Source organism: Spermophilus citellus, assembly GCF_964194105.1.
Source record: "Spermophilus citellus genome assembly, chromosome: 5".
Taxonomy (NCBI): domain Eukaryota; kingdom Metazoa; phylum Chordata; class Mammalia; order Rodentia; family Sciuridae; genus Spermophilus; species Spermophilus citellus.
In genome coordinates this window covers 72,150,389-72,167,551 of record NC_138186.1, presented here as the reverse complement: position 1 = coordinate 72,167,551, position 17,163 = coordinate 72,150,389, and the positions used below count along the sequence as shown (strand labels likewise).

The 17,163-nt window shown below is 40.6% G+C and overlaps 2 protein-coding genes across 7 annotated transcripts in view; one reads left to right on the top strand and one right to left on the bottom strand.

Moving 5' to 3' along the window:
- The window catches only part of BEND6 (BEN domain containing 6), a 68,889-nt gene extending 57,483 nt beyond the window's left edge, over positions 1-11,406 (bottom strand). Inside the window, exon 1 of the mRNA XM_081294344.1 lies at positions 11,026-11,406. Coding sequence (XP_081150470.1) covers positions 11,026-11,382 — 357 coding nt within the window. The 5' untranslated portion in view covers positions 11,383-11,406. The remainder of the gene's footprint in view (positions 1-11,025) is intronic.
- A 326-nt stretch (positions 11,407-11,732) lies between these two features.
- Positions 11,733-17,163, top strand: part of DST (dystonin) — a 435,613-nt gene continuing 430,182 nt past the window's right edge. For 4 of the 6 annotated variants that reach the window (XM_081294333.1, XM_081294339.1, XM_081294338.1 and 1 more), the window contains exons 1-2: positions 11,733-12,086; positions 12,664-12,698. In XM_081294333.1, the coding sequence (XP_081150459.1) occupies positions 11,906-12,086; positions 12,664-12,698 (216 nt within the window). In that variant the 5' untranslated portion in view covers positions 11,733-11,905. Of the gene's footprint in view, positions 12,087-12,663; positions 12,726-17,163 lie in introns of all 6 variants that reach the window. The other 2 variants (XM_081294337.1, XM_081294332.1) reach the window with 1 other exon arrangement.

Here is a 17,163-nt window from a genome sequence, read left to right as displayed (position 1 = left end):
AAACATAATTAATATACTGAGGCACATATTTCAGATAATTTACTTGATAAATCATCTTAAGTGGTTTCCCCCTCTTACTCAATACAAATCATTTCTCTTCTTATTTTAATGTTTCTTTTTTTTTTTTGCTACTGGGGATTGAACTCAGGGCCACTCAACTACTGAGACACATCCTCAGCCCTTTTATATATTCTATTTAGAGACAGGATCTCACTGAGTTGCTTAGGGCCTCAATTTTGCTGAGGGTGGCTTTGAACTTGTGATCCTCCTGCCTCAGCCTCCCAAGCCACTGGGATTATAGGCATGCACCACCATGCCCAGCTTAATAGTTCTTCATACCACATTGAAGCAAAATTAAAATAAAAAAGATCAACTATATTATACATTTTTATCCTATCTATTTCCTATATATAGGTCACTTAGAAAACATATTTATGAGCAATAGTATTTTGCTATTAATAAATTCGTAGAGTAACGTACATGAAAGGGAATGCCAGGGACTGTCTGCTTCTCTGTTGCAGAAGCAAGCCTGGGTGTGGGCAGCTGCAGGGCAAGTCAAAACCAAGAAACTAGCTCCATATGGAGAAAGCAAGTACAGTTGGCTCTTTGTATCCACGGGTTCCACATCTGTGATTCAACTGTCCCCAGATAAAGCATGTTTGGAAAAAAAACTGCTTCTGTACTGAACATGAACAGATTTTTTCTTATCAGTATTCTCTAAACAATACAGTCTGATATATATTCACATAATATTCATATTGTACTAGGCAATATAAGTGATCCAGTATTGGGATGATGTTTGTTTATATGTAAATACTATGCTATTTTGTGTAAGGCACTTGAGCATCCATGGGTTTTGGTATCCTCAAGGATCCTGGAACCAATCCCACTCAGATGCTAAGGGATGGCTTTTGATCAAAGAAAGAAGCCCTAGGAGATGAAGTGGATTTTTTTAAGCCAGCAGAGGCCCAAGAAGTCATATAAAAACAAGGATGAGTTCAAAATATGCAACCTAACCTCAAGGTCCAGGAGTGTTGCAGACTGAGGCAACAGGAGACTCAGCAGCTGTAGCATTGTGGGACAATGCTGTGAGCTCTTGGCTCTATTAGCGGGAAAGTTGTTTGAATAGCCAGGGGCAGACTGAAGCTTGGGCAAACATACATAGTGTTCTCAGAAAGAAGGGACGAATAAATTTGTTTTTCTATAAAAGCACAGAAAGTTTAGTGAGATACTATTTTTTGGTAGAGGTAAAATTTTGCCATGTAGGTAGTTTGTCCAGTCTGAATTTCTTTCAAGTATATTAGAAAATGAAGGAGGGTCACAAATTGTTTTAAACTCAGCTTTAGAACCAAGCTTTTTGGATCCATAGCCTTGGCTCCAATACTTACTACCTATGTAACTTTTCTGTGCCTCTGTTTCCCTGTCTGTGAACTGGGAATAATAACAGTATGAATTGATATCTTAGTTATATTAATGGCATATGAATTTATTAACAGTAATATTTTTATTATTAACTGAAAGGAATAGGACCAGCTTCCTCTCATACATGGTTAGCTCAATCACATAGGAATACAAAGGGCGTTTACAACAGCAGGAACGAGGAGGGCTTCAAGAAGCAGAACTAATTGACTTCAATATCTATGATGTTATGAGACAAACCTCAATCTTACATAAAAATGTAAAGAAAAGTGATTAGAGCCAGGGCATCACCAATAGAGGCCCTTTTCCAAAGTGGGAGTCTGCCCAGACTCCCACTCCTGCCTTTGTTAGCTTCCTGGGAGTGCTAGGTGGAACTTACTCTCGTGACAGTGATGGGTAAGTGGCAATGACACTGTAATAATGAAAACTATAATTATTTTCTAGTTGTAGATGGACAGCATGCCTTTAACTTGTTTCATTTTTATGTTGTGCTAAGGATGGAACCTAGTGCCTCACACATGCTAGGCAAGTGCTCTGCCACTAAACTATACATTTTTAATAAGAAGAATTTTGTTAGGTTGAAGGATTAGGAGAGGTTGTCTAGGTCCTCACAGGTTAAAGGAGAGGATCTTGATTTCACAGCCAATAAACATCTGACACTACTTGAGTGGCAGGTTGGTCCTCATTAATCTGAGTGAAGGTTGACTAAGGATAGTCAGAAGAGAGGAGGGACAGCTGCCCAGCAATCCCTGACTTAGAGGAATTCCTTCAGAAGTGGGATTGCGGCCGGTGGTAATTTCAATCTTGTTTGTTTGACTAATTTGTAAGCTGAAATACTAACAGAATACTAAACAGAATTACAGTTGGCCTCAGAATTTTCAATAGCCAGCATTTCTCATTAGCTGAGATAAAACTTTATTAGAAATTTTCAGTTGATACTATATTCTAGAGATATATCTAAATGAGAAGTTTAAAGAAACTAAAAGCTAAAGAGTATATTTACATCTACTTCTACATCTATTTATGTACATCTACATCACATGCTCTTTGGTTATATACAAGATTTCCTTCTTTTTTGTACTGGGATCCAACCCAGGGCCTTGTGCATGCAACACAAGCCCTCTACCAACTGAGCTATATCCCTAGCCATTGGTTATATACAGGATATCTAACAAGGATTTAAAAATGGACAAGCAATGTAGGATTGAAGTGTTATTTTATTTGGTTAAAATAAAATGTATGTCACCAAATTAAAAAAAAAAACTAAAATGCTAAGTAGTATAAGTTGGTGACCTTAAAAAGTGAGTTTAGCTGGGCATAGTGGCACATGCCTGTAATCCCAGAGGCTCAGGAAGCTGAGACAGGAGGACTGCAAGTTCAAAGCCAGCCTCAGCAGAAGCGAGGCACAAAGCAACTCAGTGAGACCCTGTCTCTAAATAAAATACAAAAAAGGGCTGGGGATGTGGCTCAGTAGTGGAGTGCCCTTGAGTTCAATCCCAGTATCAAAACAAACAAACAAACAAACAAACAAACAAACAACCCCTGAATTTATACACAATTACCTGTTTATATGGTGTTCATTTGATAGTCTAAAAAATAATGGACAACTATGATGTATAGAAAATAGATTTTACCAACCACAGTTTCACTACTTTTTAGTCAAAATTAAATTTGTTCTTAATGCTCAGGCATAGGAATCATAAAGCATTTTAAAGAAAGGGTTTTTGAAATGCTGGAGACTCCTTATGCCATTTTCTAGCTGTATGATTTTGGGGGGATTTCTTATATCTTTAAGCCTCAGAGTTCTCATCTATAAAATAGGATGAGTTGTACCTACTCATGGCTGCTGTGAGGATTGAATGAGTTAATGCATACAACACACTTAGCAGAGGTCAAGCAGAGGTAGATACTAACAGTCAGCTTTGACTGCAGATAACCAGATTGTCCACACTAAGGTGGACATTCAGTAATGAGGAACACTAGTGCATGCTGACTCATGCTTTTTCAGTGAGGGGGACAGGTGAACAATGACAGCAACCAACCCCCAGGGTCCACTGGTGCCCTTTAATTCAGGCACTAACTTTTTTTTTTTTTTTTAGGCACTAACTTTTAACAGCTTACCAGTTTGCGGGTCTTTGGGGCGTTTGCATTTACTACAGCCCTGCAATGCTTTCTCATGGTGGATTCCTGTCACATTACAAATGGTCATGAAATTAAATTGTGCAAAAACAGTGTTCACTGGCCCCAGAGGGCTCTGAGGCACTCAGGGAATGGTGTTGATTCAAAGTCTGTTTATGTGTAGAATGCATGAAAGTTGTGTCAACTCTTCATAGCCTAGAGGGTCAGAAGGGACATGGGAGGGAACAGAACTGACCAGTCTGAGAGATCAGGATTCCTCAGGAAACTAGACCTGCTTGCTGGAATGAGACAGTTGCCTAAATGACAGCATAGCTTCATGCTGTGATAGAATATGGTCACGATGATGGAACACTGAGACAGTCTCCTGGGAAAATGATGTTAGGGAGAAGCAGAGGTCCACAAGAATACCAAGGGCAGAGTCTTGGTCCCTTCTCTGATGCTATAACAGAAAACTACTGAGTGGGCAATTTATAATGATTGGAATTTATTGGCTTACAAATCTGGGGGTACAAAGTCCTCTATCAAGATGTCAGCCTCTGGTGAGGGGCTTCTTGTTGGGTCATCTCATAAGCAGCAGGGAAAAAGTGTGGGGGGGAAGAGATTGAACTTGCCCTTTTAAAATAAATCTACTCCCAAGATAAGGTCATTAATCCATGAGCACTCTGCCTTCATGACTCAATCCCATCCAAAGGTACCATCTCCTAATACTGTTATAATGGCAATCTGATTTCAACATGAGTTTTTGAGGGCCACACACTCAAACCATAGCATTCTGCTCTTGATGGGAAGTTAGAAATAACATCTGGGTAAAGCTGAGCACTTGGTATGGATGAGTAGCATTCCTACCATGAACTACAGAATTACCCTCATTCAGATACCAGGTCTGAAGACTCACAGCAAATTGTTTATCAGAAAGTCTCACAAACTGTGGTTCAGGCAGGATTTAAGAAGAGCCATGGCTACATTCACCAGAATATCCAGGAGTAGTTTCTAGGAGCTTGATACTAAGACCTTCTATCCCTCTTTTAGGCCTTAAGACTATGGCAATTTTTGCACTCTGAATCCAAGAATAGATTTTAGGGCCAGTGCTGTTGGTTCAGAAAGGGCTTATCCATTAAAATACCTACCAAAAAATGGTAAAAATGCTGTTTGGTTATATACAAGATTTCTTTCTTTCTTTCTTTTTTTTTTTTTTTTTTTGGTACTGGGGATCGAACCCAGGGCCTTGTGCATGCAACGCAAGCACTCTACCAACTGAGCTATATCCCTAGCCATTGGTTATATACAGGATATCTAACAAGGATTTAAAAATGGACAAGCAATGTAGGATTGAAGTTAATTGAATTAATTGAATTAATTAATCGATCTGAAGGCAGCTTGGGAATCAAGTTAGCTCTAATTCCTTTGACAAAAGTCTTTGGAAGTGGTCCTATATAGTTCACCCAGTCTTTCTCCTCTTAGGGTTAGAACTGACATCCCAATGGGAGTGGCCTTAGGGAACTCACTTATCTCCCTCCCCATATGTTTAAAGTTGCAGAAGGACAAGGAAACTCACAACACCCAGTGTTCACTCTTCGCCAGCACTTGGGAGACTTCCCTGAGTTTTTAAAGGTGAGAGTAGAAAGTCCTCTTTGCTCACCCTCAACTGATATGCCTGAGAAGCTTTTCCCTGTCTGAAGGATACCTAGGTGATGATGATGTTGGTGGAGGAGAGAATGATTTGATACTGCATTCAGAAGGGTTAATACCTGTGTGGATTTGTATGGTTCTGATGATTCTCATTTGGTGGGGAGGGGTCAACTCATTAAGAACCTAATAAAAGTTCTGGATCACATCCCTCAAAAGAGACATATATTTTACATATAATTTCAGATCCCAAGAAACTCATTGATGAGTTACAGGTTAACAACATCTACAGAAGAGAGAGGACCACCAAGAACAGGTTTCAGGCTTTTGGCTTTCTTCTTTGAGATACCAACTCTATTATATTTCATTTTAGTGTGGTGGTTGGTTGTTATCCTGTCTTACTCTACAAAGTACTGGGGGCTATAAAGACATTTTTTTAACTTTAAAAAAAATTTTTTTAGTTGTAGATTGACACAATATCTATATTTTATTTATTTATCTTTATGTGGTGCTGAGGATCAAACCCAGTGCCTCACGCATGTGAGGCAAGTGCTCTACCACTGAGCCACAGCCCACAGCCCGTATAAAGACATTTTACCATGTACTTTTCTCTCTGTTCCTAGATTCCTGGAATGTCATTACAATGGGATGATTTCAATAACCTCTGGAACTATGTGTTATTGAAACATTTTTTACTAATCATCAGTTACTCATCGTAATTTTCTGTTCTCCTTGGTACACTTGGTACTTCCGCTCTCTCAGTGACATTATTTTTTCAGGCTATGAGCACACTGATGCATTAGCATACAAATCTGTTAGGATAAAATATTTAATACAAAAGTCCTTAATGACAAAGAATTATTGTAAGAAATAGGAGAATCTAGCTTTTCAATGTTGCTGTAGTTTTGTCAAGACAATATGAAATTTATTTCATAAATATTTATCAAGATTTTATTCATCTCATAACATATTTACAATGCTACTGTAAACTCTCTACCTTACTTTTTTCTCTTTTTTTTTCTTTTTAACTTGTAAATGTAGAAAGGCTTGTAACTTATATGACAGCCCTCCTATTGGATCTAGAAGGCTACACTTTCAGCTTTCAAATTTGCTTTGTAAATTGCACATTCTTAGAAATGGTGGGAAGTATTTTACACTATCTGAATAATAATGAACAATATTTCTCAGTGATTTATAACTCTAAGAGCTTTATAATTTGATTTATGAACAGCTCTCAAATTTTCCACTGGCAGTTCATACAACTGTGAGTAAATTTTCTGGCCAAATGACTCAGTATTTTGCTGCATGACTAATCTTACACTCCATGTAGAAACTATATAAATGATTCTATTTGCTTGTGGATAATAAATAATTACTTTCCAAAACTGTCTGCAAAGCATTATAGAGTTCAATTATATTGATGTTTTTAAGCCCCCCAAACTCAGCAGACTTTTTAAAAAATTCCGTAAAGCTCACACAAAAATTTTTGTTCACAGCATTATCATGGATTCTGCAGCCTGATAACCCATAGGATAACAAATCTTAATTAGGCTCTAACGTTTCTAAAATGTTAAAAGAACAATCTGAAATGATTCCATTTGAGACATTTTCTCTTATAAGGATAACTTTAAATTATTTTAAATGTTTTTATTTTGGTAAAATGAATATAAAGTTATTTCCCGGGGTATATTTGCTGAAAATGACGTTTGATTTTACTGAAAATGACAATTATCTTTTCTTCCCAAACTCAAAAGACAAAAAGACAATAGCAATCCATCCACATGATGGTTTTCCTGATTCTAGTGACTGAAAATTGCCAGATTTTCAAGATTACTTTAGATAAATTAGGTTATTCCAGATGACATAAACTACTTTACCTTCTAGTTCATGCACTTATAACATTTGGCCTGGGCACAAATAGGCCACCAGTCTAAGACCAGTACAATTAATTTGTAACAATTTGTTGTTAGAGCATTCTTACCTAAATTTTTTGTTCTCAAGGAGGTAATATTCAATGGGATGTTCTTGTGTGATTAACAATTGGGTAATTTACTCACTTTCATGTAGGTTTGTAATAAATACAGAAAGCCTGGGCTACATTCCAAGGTAGTCTTATCTTTCCCTAATAAGAATTCTTCAAGTCTGAGTATTAGTAGTCAGGGTTGGTCAGGGAGCTATCACTAGTTTTAGTTCTGCAGCATCAAAAGCAGCTTGAGAGCAGAATCATTTGGGAGAAGGGGTCCTCAAGATATGTTGAATCACAAGTCGCAGGAGAAGGCAGACTCCTCCCCTCTCTTCAATTCTTCCTCTCCCCCTACTGTTCTTTTTCCCAAGTTCCTTAGAACCTTGTTCAAATACCCTTCCTTATCCAGACAAGAGGGTCGCTATTGGCCTTTATTCAGGCTTCAATTGCTTACTTACTCATCCTCTTTTAGATTTAAATTTCTCCAAAGATCATAGACAACCATTTTCTACTCTTTTTCCCTCACATTTCCTTTCAACCCATTAACTTCTGATTCTAGCCTCTCCTGCCAAACGAATCAGTTCTCTGGAAGGTTTCCAGAGGTCTCCTACTAAACAGTCCTCAGTCCTCACCCTTTTAAACCTCCCATGTGGGCATTGGTTCAAGCAAGCCACTGAGTTGGAACACTTCCCATATAGCTTCCAGTCCTGCCTTTTGCTCTCCACCAGTCCACAAATGGTGGAGTAGTCTCCAAAATTCCAATTCCAATTTTTTTCCTATAGTTTCTCTTCTTTAGTCATTTCCTCCATTTCTATGACTCCAACATCTGTGTAGATGACTCCCACATCTGCTTCTGGTTCTGACCTCTCCACCCACATTTCCATGGGCTTGCTGGATATTTTCATACTGATATCCTTTTGACAACTCCATCTCAGTAGGTCTAAAACCCAGTTTGTCATCTTTTCCTTCAAACTCTTCCTCCACCCTACCTCAAAATTTGAGTCATCTTCAACTCCTTTTCCCTCAATTGCTACATAGCTTTGGGTGGAAACTTTTCTTCTTTCTGGCCCATAAATTGGGAACTTGTGCCACAACTTCCTACTTCTAGAGAAGTACTATGGAAGATGTTTCCACCTTTTATCAAAGCCCCTTTTTCTTGACTTTGGAAGGCAGAAAGACTTAGTAATGGCGGAAACTGCAAAGGGCCTGCTAGCCACTCATGGGCAGAGTAGATGTATAAAGGTCCCTTCTCACAGAGGATTCTTGCTCACTCATGGTGTGTGCCTTGTGGGTTGGAAAGTGTTAGGCTCTTAGTGTCTGGTTTCTGTGCAGGAATTTGTACAGGCCAGTTCTATCCTGCCCTACTATTGGGCAGGCTGTTCTTTAGCCATGTGACTAGGTGAGCATGCTAAGTTAGGGGAAGAGGGAAAAGATGTCCCATTTGGGCCTTGAGTCTAAGCTATGTTCTTTAATTTGGCTTATCCTTGAAAAAATTAACATTCTAATTTCTTTTGGATCCTTGTAGTTTTTCACAATTTGGTTGAGAATTCAAAGAGAAGGAGGGCTGTGGGATGGATTACCTTATATATGTCTGATGCCATTTTCTCTGGCTCCTGTGTCTTTCTCCTGGGTGACAATGCTAACTCACTATCACAAGAAAGTCAACAAATTATACACACTTTTTCATTATGATTTTTCATTTTTTGATATGAGAAATTTTGACCATGGATTTTCCTCTTCTACCTTATCCTCAAACTTTTTTTTGATTTTTATATAATGCCAATTATTTTTCTTTAAAATGAAAGCCTAGCAGAAAGAAAAGGTATGAATTCTACCAAATTAACTTTCAAAAAGGCTGATTTAATATTTATTGAATTCCATAATGCATCAGGCACCACACAAATACAAAGAAGCAATTAATAACATGCCATTGTTTGGGAAAAAATGATTAATTAGCAATACATCAGAAATTAACAATGAAACCAAGCACTGAACTCTTCTAGGATTTGGTTTGCTTGTTGTTAATATCTTTAAGATAACTGATGCAAAAAACAGAAATGAATGCATCTAAAAAGAAGTATCTATAATCCTTCTGCATGGTAGTTAAGCATTTGCCTGCCAAGAGAGATAAATGATGTTCTTGTGTGTTCTTGAAACTTATAAATGGCTGCACCAAGACTGAGATGATAAGAATTGTGCTAAAGTAATAGCTCAGAGAACCATAATTGCTATTTAGTTGCTTCTTATTGTTAAAAATGCAGTGTTTGAGGCAAATTTGTTTCTATGTGGTGTTGGTAGTCTTTTGCCTGTTTCTGTTCAAGGATATTTAATCCATCTCAGCTCACAAATTTTTAGTCAATAAGAAACATAAAGATGACCTTCCTAAATTCTATTGTTTCCACCCAATGTTTGCAAAAGATTAATTCTGTTTTGTGGTTTTAAATTACTCCACCATGCCATTGTTGATGTGGTGGAGAATTCTTGCTTTCCTGATGTGCCACACATTGCAGGCTCAGGATTCTTTTCAATAACCCCTGCATAATGGACAAGAATAGTTTCTGACTGCAGTGGGCTGCGGTATCAGGAAACCCTTAGCTATGTGCACATGATGCAGAGCTACCTGTCAGCCCCTCTGAGTGCCAGGAACCTGTGAAGCCTGTCCTAGCATGCAATGCAGCCTACACTCTGACATTCAATATTCCCATCTTATACCCGGTTTGCAAGCAAGGTCTCTTCTGTCTTCAGCCCCAAATAAGGAAATGAGATGCAACATGCTAACAATTTGAATGTTTGTTTTAGGAAACCAGCTGTAAATAAGAAAATATACCCATTGTTTTTCATGTTTATTAATTTAGCATCGAAGAGACTGCATTAGGAAACACCTTTCTGAGTTTCTTTTAATGCTTATACCTGGTAACATGTTACTGGCCTTAACAACATCAATGGTTAAGCTTTTATGCAGAGTTGTAGAGTTGGTTTTGTACAGTTAGAAAACAACACTCATTTTGAGATTCTTACATGCAAATAAAACAAGTATTCCTATCAATTCTTTAATAGTATTTCAGAATTTTACAAATTATTTTTATGACACAATTTCTTTAGTCTCTTAAATATTCCAAAATGAGTCCAATCTAGTTGGATGCAGTAATGTGTTACCTTGTCACTGTGATTTGCAGTTTCCTTATGAGAGTTAGTGAAAACAAACTACCCATCCCCACATAGGGAAAGCCAGCATTGCCTTGGGGGCAGCAGAACGCCATACCGCAATGGCCCGCCAAAGCCGCAAGATGCCGCAGACTGACCGCTGCAGCAGCGGCTTCCTCGCCAGGTGGCCAAGTCTGTCTGCAGAAAGGCACACTGCAGCGCTCCTGCTATACCTTCTGGGTTGGCATTGCACCAGTGACCCATGTCACAAACTACAATATACTTTTTGCTGATTATGAAGAAATGTGAGGGGGGGATAGCAGTAAAAGGAAGTGTGTCCAAGAGTGCGACAGATCACCATGGCTTCACACTGCCTAAAAATTTCTCCTCAAAATATTTACAAGCCAAGCCCCAACTTCCTTTATTTGTTAGGTCCCTAAATCTTAAAAACGCCTCTCCCTTCAAATGCATCAAATGAGTCAGGATTTTAGGGTAAACGCAAAGATACAGGAGGATCTGAAGTGCCTATTTCTCGCCGGCAAAATAGCACCAAGTTTGGGGGTGGACAGTTCAAGTCTCTAGACCCGAGCGTTCTTCTCCGGAGCACTTCTAGTTTAAAGGGGTTTGGAGAGGGATGGGCCTCTCGTTGCTAGAGGATCCCAACTCCCAGGGAAGGCCCTTCCCGGTGGTCGCGCTTCGGCGTGCGAGGAACCCCCCCATAAGCAATAGCTCACCCGGCTGCATCCTCCAAAGCCCCTACCTCGGGGCGGGGCGCCGGAGGGTGGGAAGTGGGGGGTAGCACCGATTGCAGGCTCTCGCCAGCGCCTTACGATTTTCCCCCTGGCTCCTTGGCGCCCCCTCACGCCGGGCTCCCCAGAAATTCCGCCAAAGGAGGCTGGGCAGGTGGAAGCCCCGGGTCCCCGGGAGCCGAGAGGCACCCGCCGGTTGATACGAGGTCGGCGCGCACTGTCGGGTGGCTTGGGTGGAGTGGGCGATGGGCGCTCAGGCTGGGGCGCAGCCCACGGCCGCCACCGAAGCCGCCGCAGCCATGTCCGCGCGCCCGCGCTGCCGCAGCCCGGCCGTGATGTCATCAGCCGAGCCCCCGTCGCGGCGCCCCATTCCCGCCCCCCGCGGGCCGCCGCGGCTGCTGCCGGGCGCCGCGTCCCCGCCCCGACCCACGTGCGCCCATCTTAGGGGATGCTGAAGCCAGCGGCAGCCACCAGACGATGCGCGGGGCCCGGGCATCCGCGGTGGCGGCGCTGCTCCTCCCAGCTCCCCGCGTCCCCGGCGGGGCTGCGCCCGGGGGCTGCGCACGGACTGGGACGGGGGCGGGGGCGCCTGGGGAGGGAGGGGAAAAGCTCCACGCCGCCAAGTCGCTGCCTCGTCGTCGTCTGCTGAGTCATGCCAAGCACTCCCCGCAGCTCTGGATCACTCGCGTAGCGCGGCTGGCGCGGGGTGCGCAGCCATTGGGCTGGGCGCGGGGCCGCGAGCGCCGGGCATGACGCGCTGAGCCGCGCTCGCCCGTGCCCGCCGCCCCGGCGTGCGCCCCGCGCGGGTGCCTGTGCCGCCGCCCTCCAGCCCCGCCGCTGAGTCGCCCCCCGCCTTGCCCGCATCATGATCGCCGCCGCTTTCCTCGTCTTGCTGAGACCCTACAGCATCCAATGTGCCCTCTTTCTCTTGTTGCTTCTGCTGGGCACCATCGCCACCATCGTTTTCTTCTGCTGCTGGCACCGCAAGCTCCAGAAAGGGAGGCATCCGATGAAATCGGTCTTTTCGGGTCGTTCAAGAAGCCGAGGTAAGACACGCTGCGACGGGTTTCTTTGGGCTAAAAGGAAGAATTTAAGCCTATTTGACAAATGAAGCGCGACTTCCTCCCTCCTTCGCCGCTCCTACCCCCATCATTACCCACTCCCCAAGCTGACATTTATCTATTTAATGCCCCTTGCCCCTTTTGCCCTCACCTTCACCCTCCACTCCTCCAGATTTTGATAACCACCAAGATACAGAGAGCAGGGAGGGGGAGGAACGGACTCAAAGCCTGAGTTTGCTAAAGCCCTGAGGATATTTCCAGTGAGGTCCGGGGCAGCCTGGCCTTTACCGATCATTTTCCTGAGCTTAGGGAGTAAAAAAGTAAGGCATGGAGATTTCGGGGCTCCCCGACTGCCCCAGAACTTTCCCGGAAACTTATTGTGGAGAAATCCCTTAGAGACAGATGGCTCAGTACCCCTGGCTTCCCTATCCCAATACGCCCACCGAATTCGAGGTGTCTGCAATGTGCTTTTCTGAATCTGGTCTCACAGGTAAGTCATTAGTAACTCTGCAGTTGAAGAACAAGGAGTTAAATGAAGTCTCATTTTTCTTTTTTTTCCCAGATGCGGTTCTGAGATCTCACCACTTTCGTTCTGAGGTAATTTATTTAGCGCGCACGCTCAAGGTCAGAAGAAGTTCTCTTTCCTGAGTACCAATATTAATCATATGCGTGTTAAGAAGGACAGTGATGGCGAGCATGCTGCCCCCAAGCTCAAAGTGATATGTTTCTTTTTAAGTGATTCCACATTAGTGCCAGTGAACGTTTTAACAGATTTTTGTGTGGTGGAGTTACTGTACAAGAGGAGGAAAGGCAGCCCCTAAGCTACTGGAGGGATATCAGCTTAGTTTACAACCTAATTTGAGGTGAAAGCATTTTCGGGGTGCTGTCCTATATCTGTAGTTGTGCAGTAGGATAAACGACAGAGAAAAGCTTTTAGGAGGTTAGTGCAGAATTTGTTTCATGTGCATTTCATTTTGCATTTTCAGGGTTGCATGCTTATTCTTTCATAAAGCTATCTGTGAGGATTTTTGCAAAATAACAGTGGTGGTGATGGAGATTTCCTTGATGATGTGTGCTTACATGCTTATACTAGCTGCATCAAAGAGGACCATTCCTCTAGAGCAGATGACCCAGACACTGTGATTAGGTTACACTGCAGTAGGGCCAGCTTCCCTGAGATAGAAGAAAACAAAAATCAAGAGCTTTCTCTAACCCAGCATTTCTTTAGGAGTTTCCAGGCCACCTCCCACTTAGTGTAAAATAATTTTTTTTTTCTTCCTGTTTCTGGCAAAGTTCCACATAGCCAGACTTGGAGGTTGCTATGTGATGCAGTTTACTCATCTTAGCAAAGCCTCTGTAGTCACACACCCTCCATTTACTTGCCATTTACCTGAAGTTATTTCACATTTCAATTTGCTAATCAGATGTTTTATTGGATTCTGCTTGCTTAAAGGCTTCAATTGCATTAGTATAACATTATTATAATCTTGTACAGTAATTCTATTGTGTATAGCCCTAAAGGTGAGAATTCTGTGCCCAATGTAGGATTCCTTTTTTTAAAAATATATTTCTTTAAATTGTTGATGGACTTTTATTTTCACTTATTTGTATGTGGTGCTGAGAATCAAACCCAATGCCTCATGCATGCTAGGCAAGCGTGCCACCGCTGAGCCACAACTCCAACCCCTCCCAATGTAGGATTCTTGAGAGAGTAAGTTGACTTGTCAGAGAATCAGAGGTTCTTTTCCTGGTTTTGCACTAATCAGCTGTGTGGTGCTGGAAAAATTTCTTTGAATTCAGTTTTCCCATCTGTAAAACAGGGAGGGCCACTAGCACTTTGCAGTGTTGTGTGTGGGGAGATTATAAGAAATTATGTTAAAAAAACAACACATTTTTTTTTTTTTTAGTTTATAGTAAGGGATTCAGCACTTGGTAGCCATCATTATGTTTTGTATATGTTTGTAAAATTTTCAATCATTTTCAGGTTTATGCAGTACAACATAAACCACATTTGTTGTTAAGCAATTGCTTTTGAATATCTGATTAATTCAGTAGAACAACTCAGATGAGGCAAAAAAAGTAAATAGTGGTCAGGATGCAAATATCAGAATGTAGAGTTTTGACTAGGAAAAGTCAACACCAGATCCATGCACATAAATGAAAGAAACAGAGTAATGATCCTGTTATGGATTATTACACTGAGGCTATTATTACTAAGGCTAGTGTCTTCAGCCAGTTCAACTAAAGTACAAACAGGAAACATGAAATCAAACTATGTCTTATTTTTTTTTCTCAGTTAAAAGTTTGTTCTGAGCTTGTATTTGATTAGGAAAGTTGGGGTCAGTGGTTTAATGTCTGGTTACTTAACTCATTAATAAATGTTTAATTCCTTAACTTATTTCACCAGATTCCTATATTTTAAGATTCTTGTGTGCATCTGATATTTGTCTCATCTTTTAGCCTGTAAGCTCCTTGAGGGCAGGGACCATGTCTCTTGTTTAGAGCAGCATTCCCACTGCCTGGCCCAGTGCCTTGTGTATAGTGGGTTCTTAAGAAATATTTATCCAATGAATAGAGCAATCTCTTGATGGGTACTAGTTCCTGAAAACAGAAATCAAAGAGTCTTACAGAAAAGAAAAATGCATATTCTCAGAATTCAACATTTGCTGAATTTTGCTCTTATTTGATCCTTCCAAAAATTTTTCAATTTTTTGGAGTTTGTACTAAAATGTAAGTCACTAATTATAATAAAATGGATTTAGCTGGAAAGGGTTTTTTTTTTTTTTTTTCTCTTGGTACTGAGGATTGATCTCAGGCACTCAACCACTGAGCCACATCCCCAGTCCTGTTTTGTATTTCATTTAGATACAGGGTCTCATGAGTTGCTTAGTGCCTCACTTTTGCTGAGGTGCTCTCATTTCGGATCCTCCTGCCTCAGCCTGGAAAAGCTGCTGGGTTTACAGGCGTGTGCCACCACGCCCAGCTTGGAGAGGTTTTTTTCCTTTAGAAAATTAAATGCAGTGTTAGCTTAATTTATTGATGGGATACTCATCAATAAGTTTCTTTGATAAACTAGTCAAAGAATGCTGTATTATAAATGAAAATTCTGAGACTGAGTTGCATAAGCATGTCATATTTCATTACTGCTCAGTGTTTATCACAAATGGAACATTTACACTTAAGGAAAGCAGGGATTTTTTTTTTCCTTTTCTCTTTCTATTAAAATGCCATTTCCTATAAGATTTTTCTCCTCAAGTAATACATCTCCATTTACTTGGATTCTAGTATATTAGAAAGGTTAGACTTTGAGTAGTGCGATGGAATCTTCTTCTTCTTCTTCTTCTTTGTAGCAGCTGCTGCAAAATATTTTATTATCAGAGAGAATGTTTGGATTTTCTGACAAGTCATAATCATGTTGAACTGAGTTGTTAGTGCTTTCTGTTCTCATTACAATCTTTGTAAGTAGATAATTCACTTTCAGCTTTTCTGTCATGGTCAAATGAGGAAAATGAGTTTAGGATCTGCTGACTCACTTTGAAACATTAAAGAGCTTTGGGAAAGCCCTTGAGCAGATCTAGAAGTTCAGTGAGTGATTCGCTTCTTTGCTTGGCAGAGGATATTGCTTCTGCTACTCACATGCCTAAGCAGGAGTCCAAATGGACAGGAAATTTCAGTGGGTTCCTTCCCAAGTAGTCAGAGAAAAGGACTCAGTTTGTCATGGGGAAGCTCCTCATTAGGGAAAAAGCCACTTCTTTCATCTGAGGAGCTCCAGCTTTTTTCTGCTAAGTGTATAATAGATACATTTCTTCAATTCAGTTTCTTCCTCATGAAGCTAGATGTAAATAATATACATGTTTATAGAATACTTTTGATCATATCAACTCATTTTATTTTCACATGCTTGCAAACTGATCATTACTGACTTTTTAAAACTTTAGTAATAGCATATGAGAATGTGAAATTATTAATCTATCTAGTAAGGCCTGAACAGTATAACCCCATTTCAGAAACCAACAGATTAAAAAGGACCAATAGAAACATGTGTCTTGTATTTGCCTATCAAAACTTGTATAGTAGTTGGCATGGAGGTGCATGCCTGTAATCCCAGTGGCTCAGGAGGCTGAGGCAGGACGATCACAAATTCAAAGACAGCCTCAGCAATTTAGCAAGGGCCTGAACAACTTAGTGAGACCTGTCTCAAAAGAAAAAATAAAAAGTGCTGGGGGTGTGGCTCAGTGGTTTAGTGGTCCTGGGTTTAAAACAACAACAAAAGAAAAGAAAAGAAAACAAACAAACAAAAACCCTTGAAACAGACAAAAGAAAAAACCTTGTACATGATATTTGTGTTTGTTTTGTTCTGAACAGCTAATAAAGAGAAGTGATTTCACATTGATGTGGGACACAGTCTAGAAACCAATTGTTCATTCTCATTTCTAGAATTCTAGTATCTAAGAAGTGTATTTTCTCTGAGGATTTATAATATTTTATGCTGTGACTTTAAACAATGGTAAACTATCACCCTAGATTCCTGGGGTGAAAGTGAGGCAATGACAGTCCTGATTTTAAGGAAATTTCAGAAAGCAATATGGGCAATTGAGGTACCACTAGGTTATAAGAAAGAGTGTTGGAAGTACTTCATAGAATGAAGACAATTATAATGCCCTTTGGGAATACCCAGAGTGAATACTGGTAAATGATCTCCATTCATCAGCTCAGTAGAATAAGGGAACCCTTGTTTGATATGAGGAGGGAGAAGAGTGTGTTTTTCCTCTACCAGGATTTGGGTAAATATCTTTACTTCCTGTTTCAGGCAGAGAAACCAGTAGAATTAACTCAAGCAATTCCTGAAGAGTCACAGAGCAAGATAAGGACTAAAACAAGAGGGCCTGTCTACATTTTGTCTGTTTTGTGGTGCTTAACTGTATAATTCATAGCCCATAGAGAAATATACTCTAAATTCTCAATAAAAGAAATTAAGTTGAGTGAGTTTTTGGTGGATCTTTCTTATAAAACTGAATAGGCAAATTCATTAGTTTTTCCCATTTATTATCCAAGGTGTCCT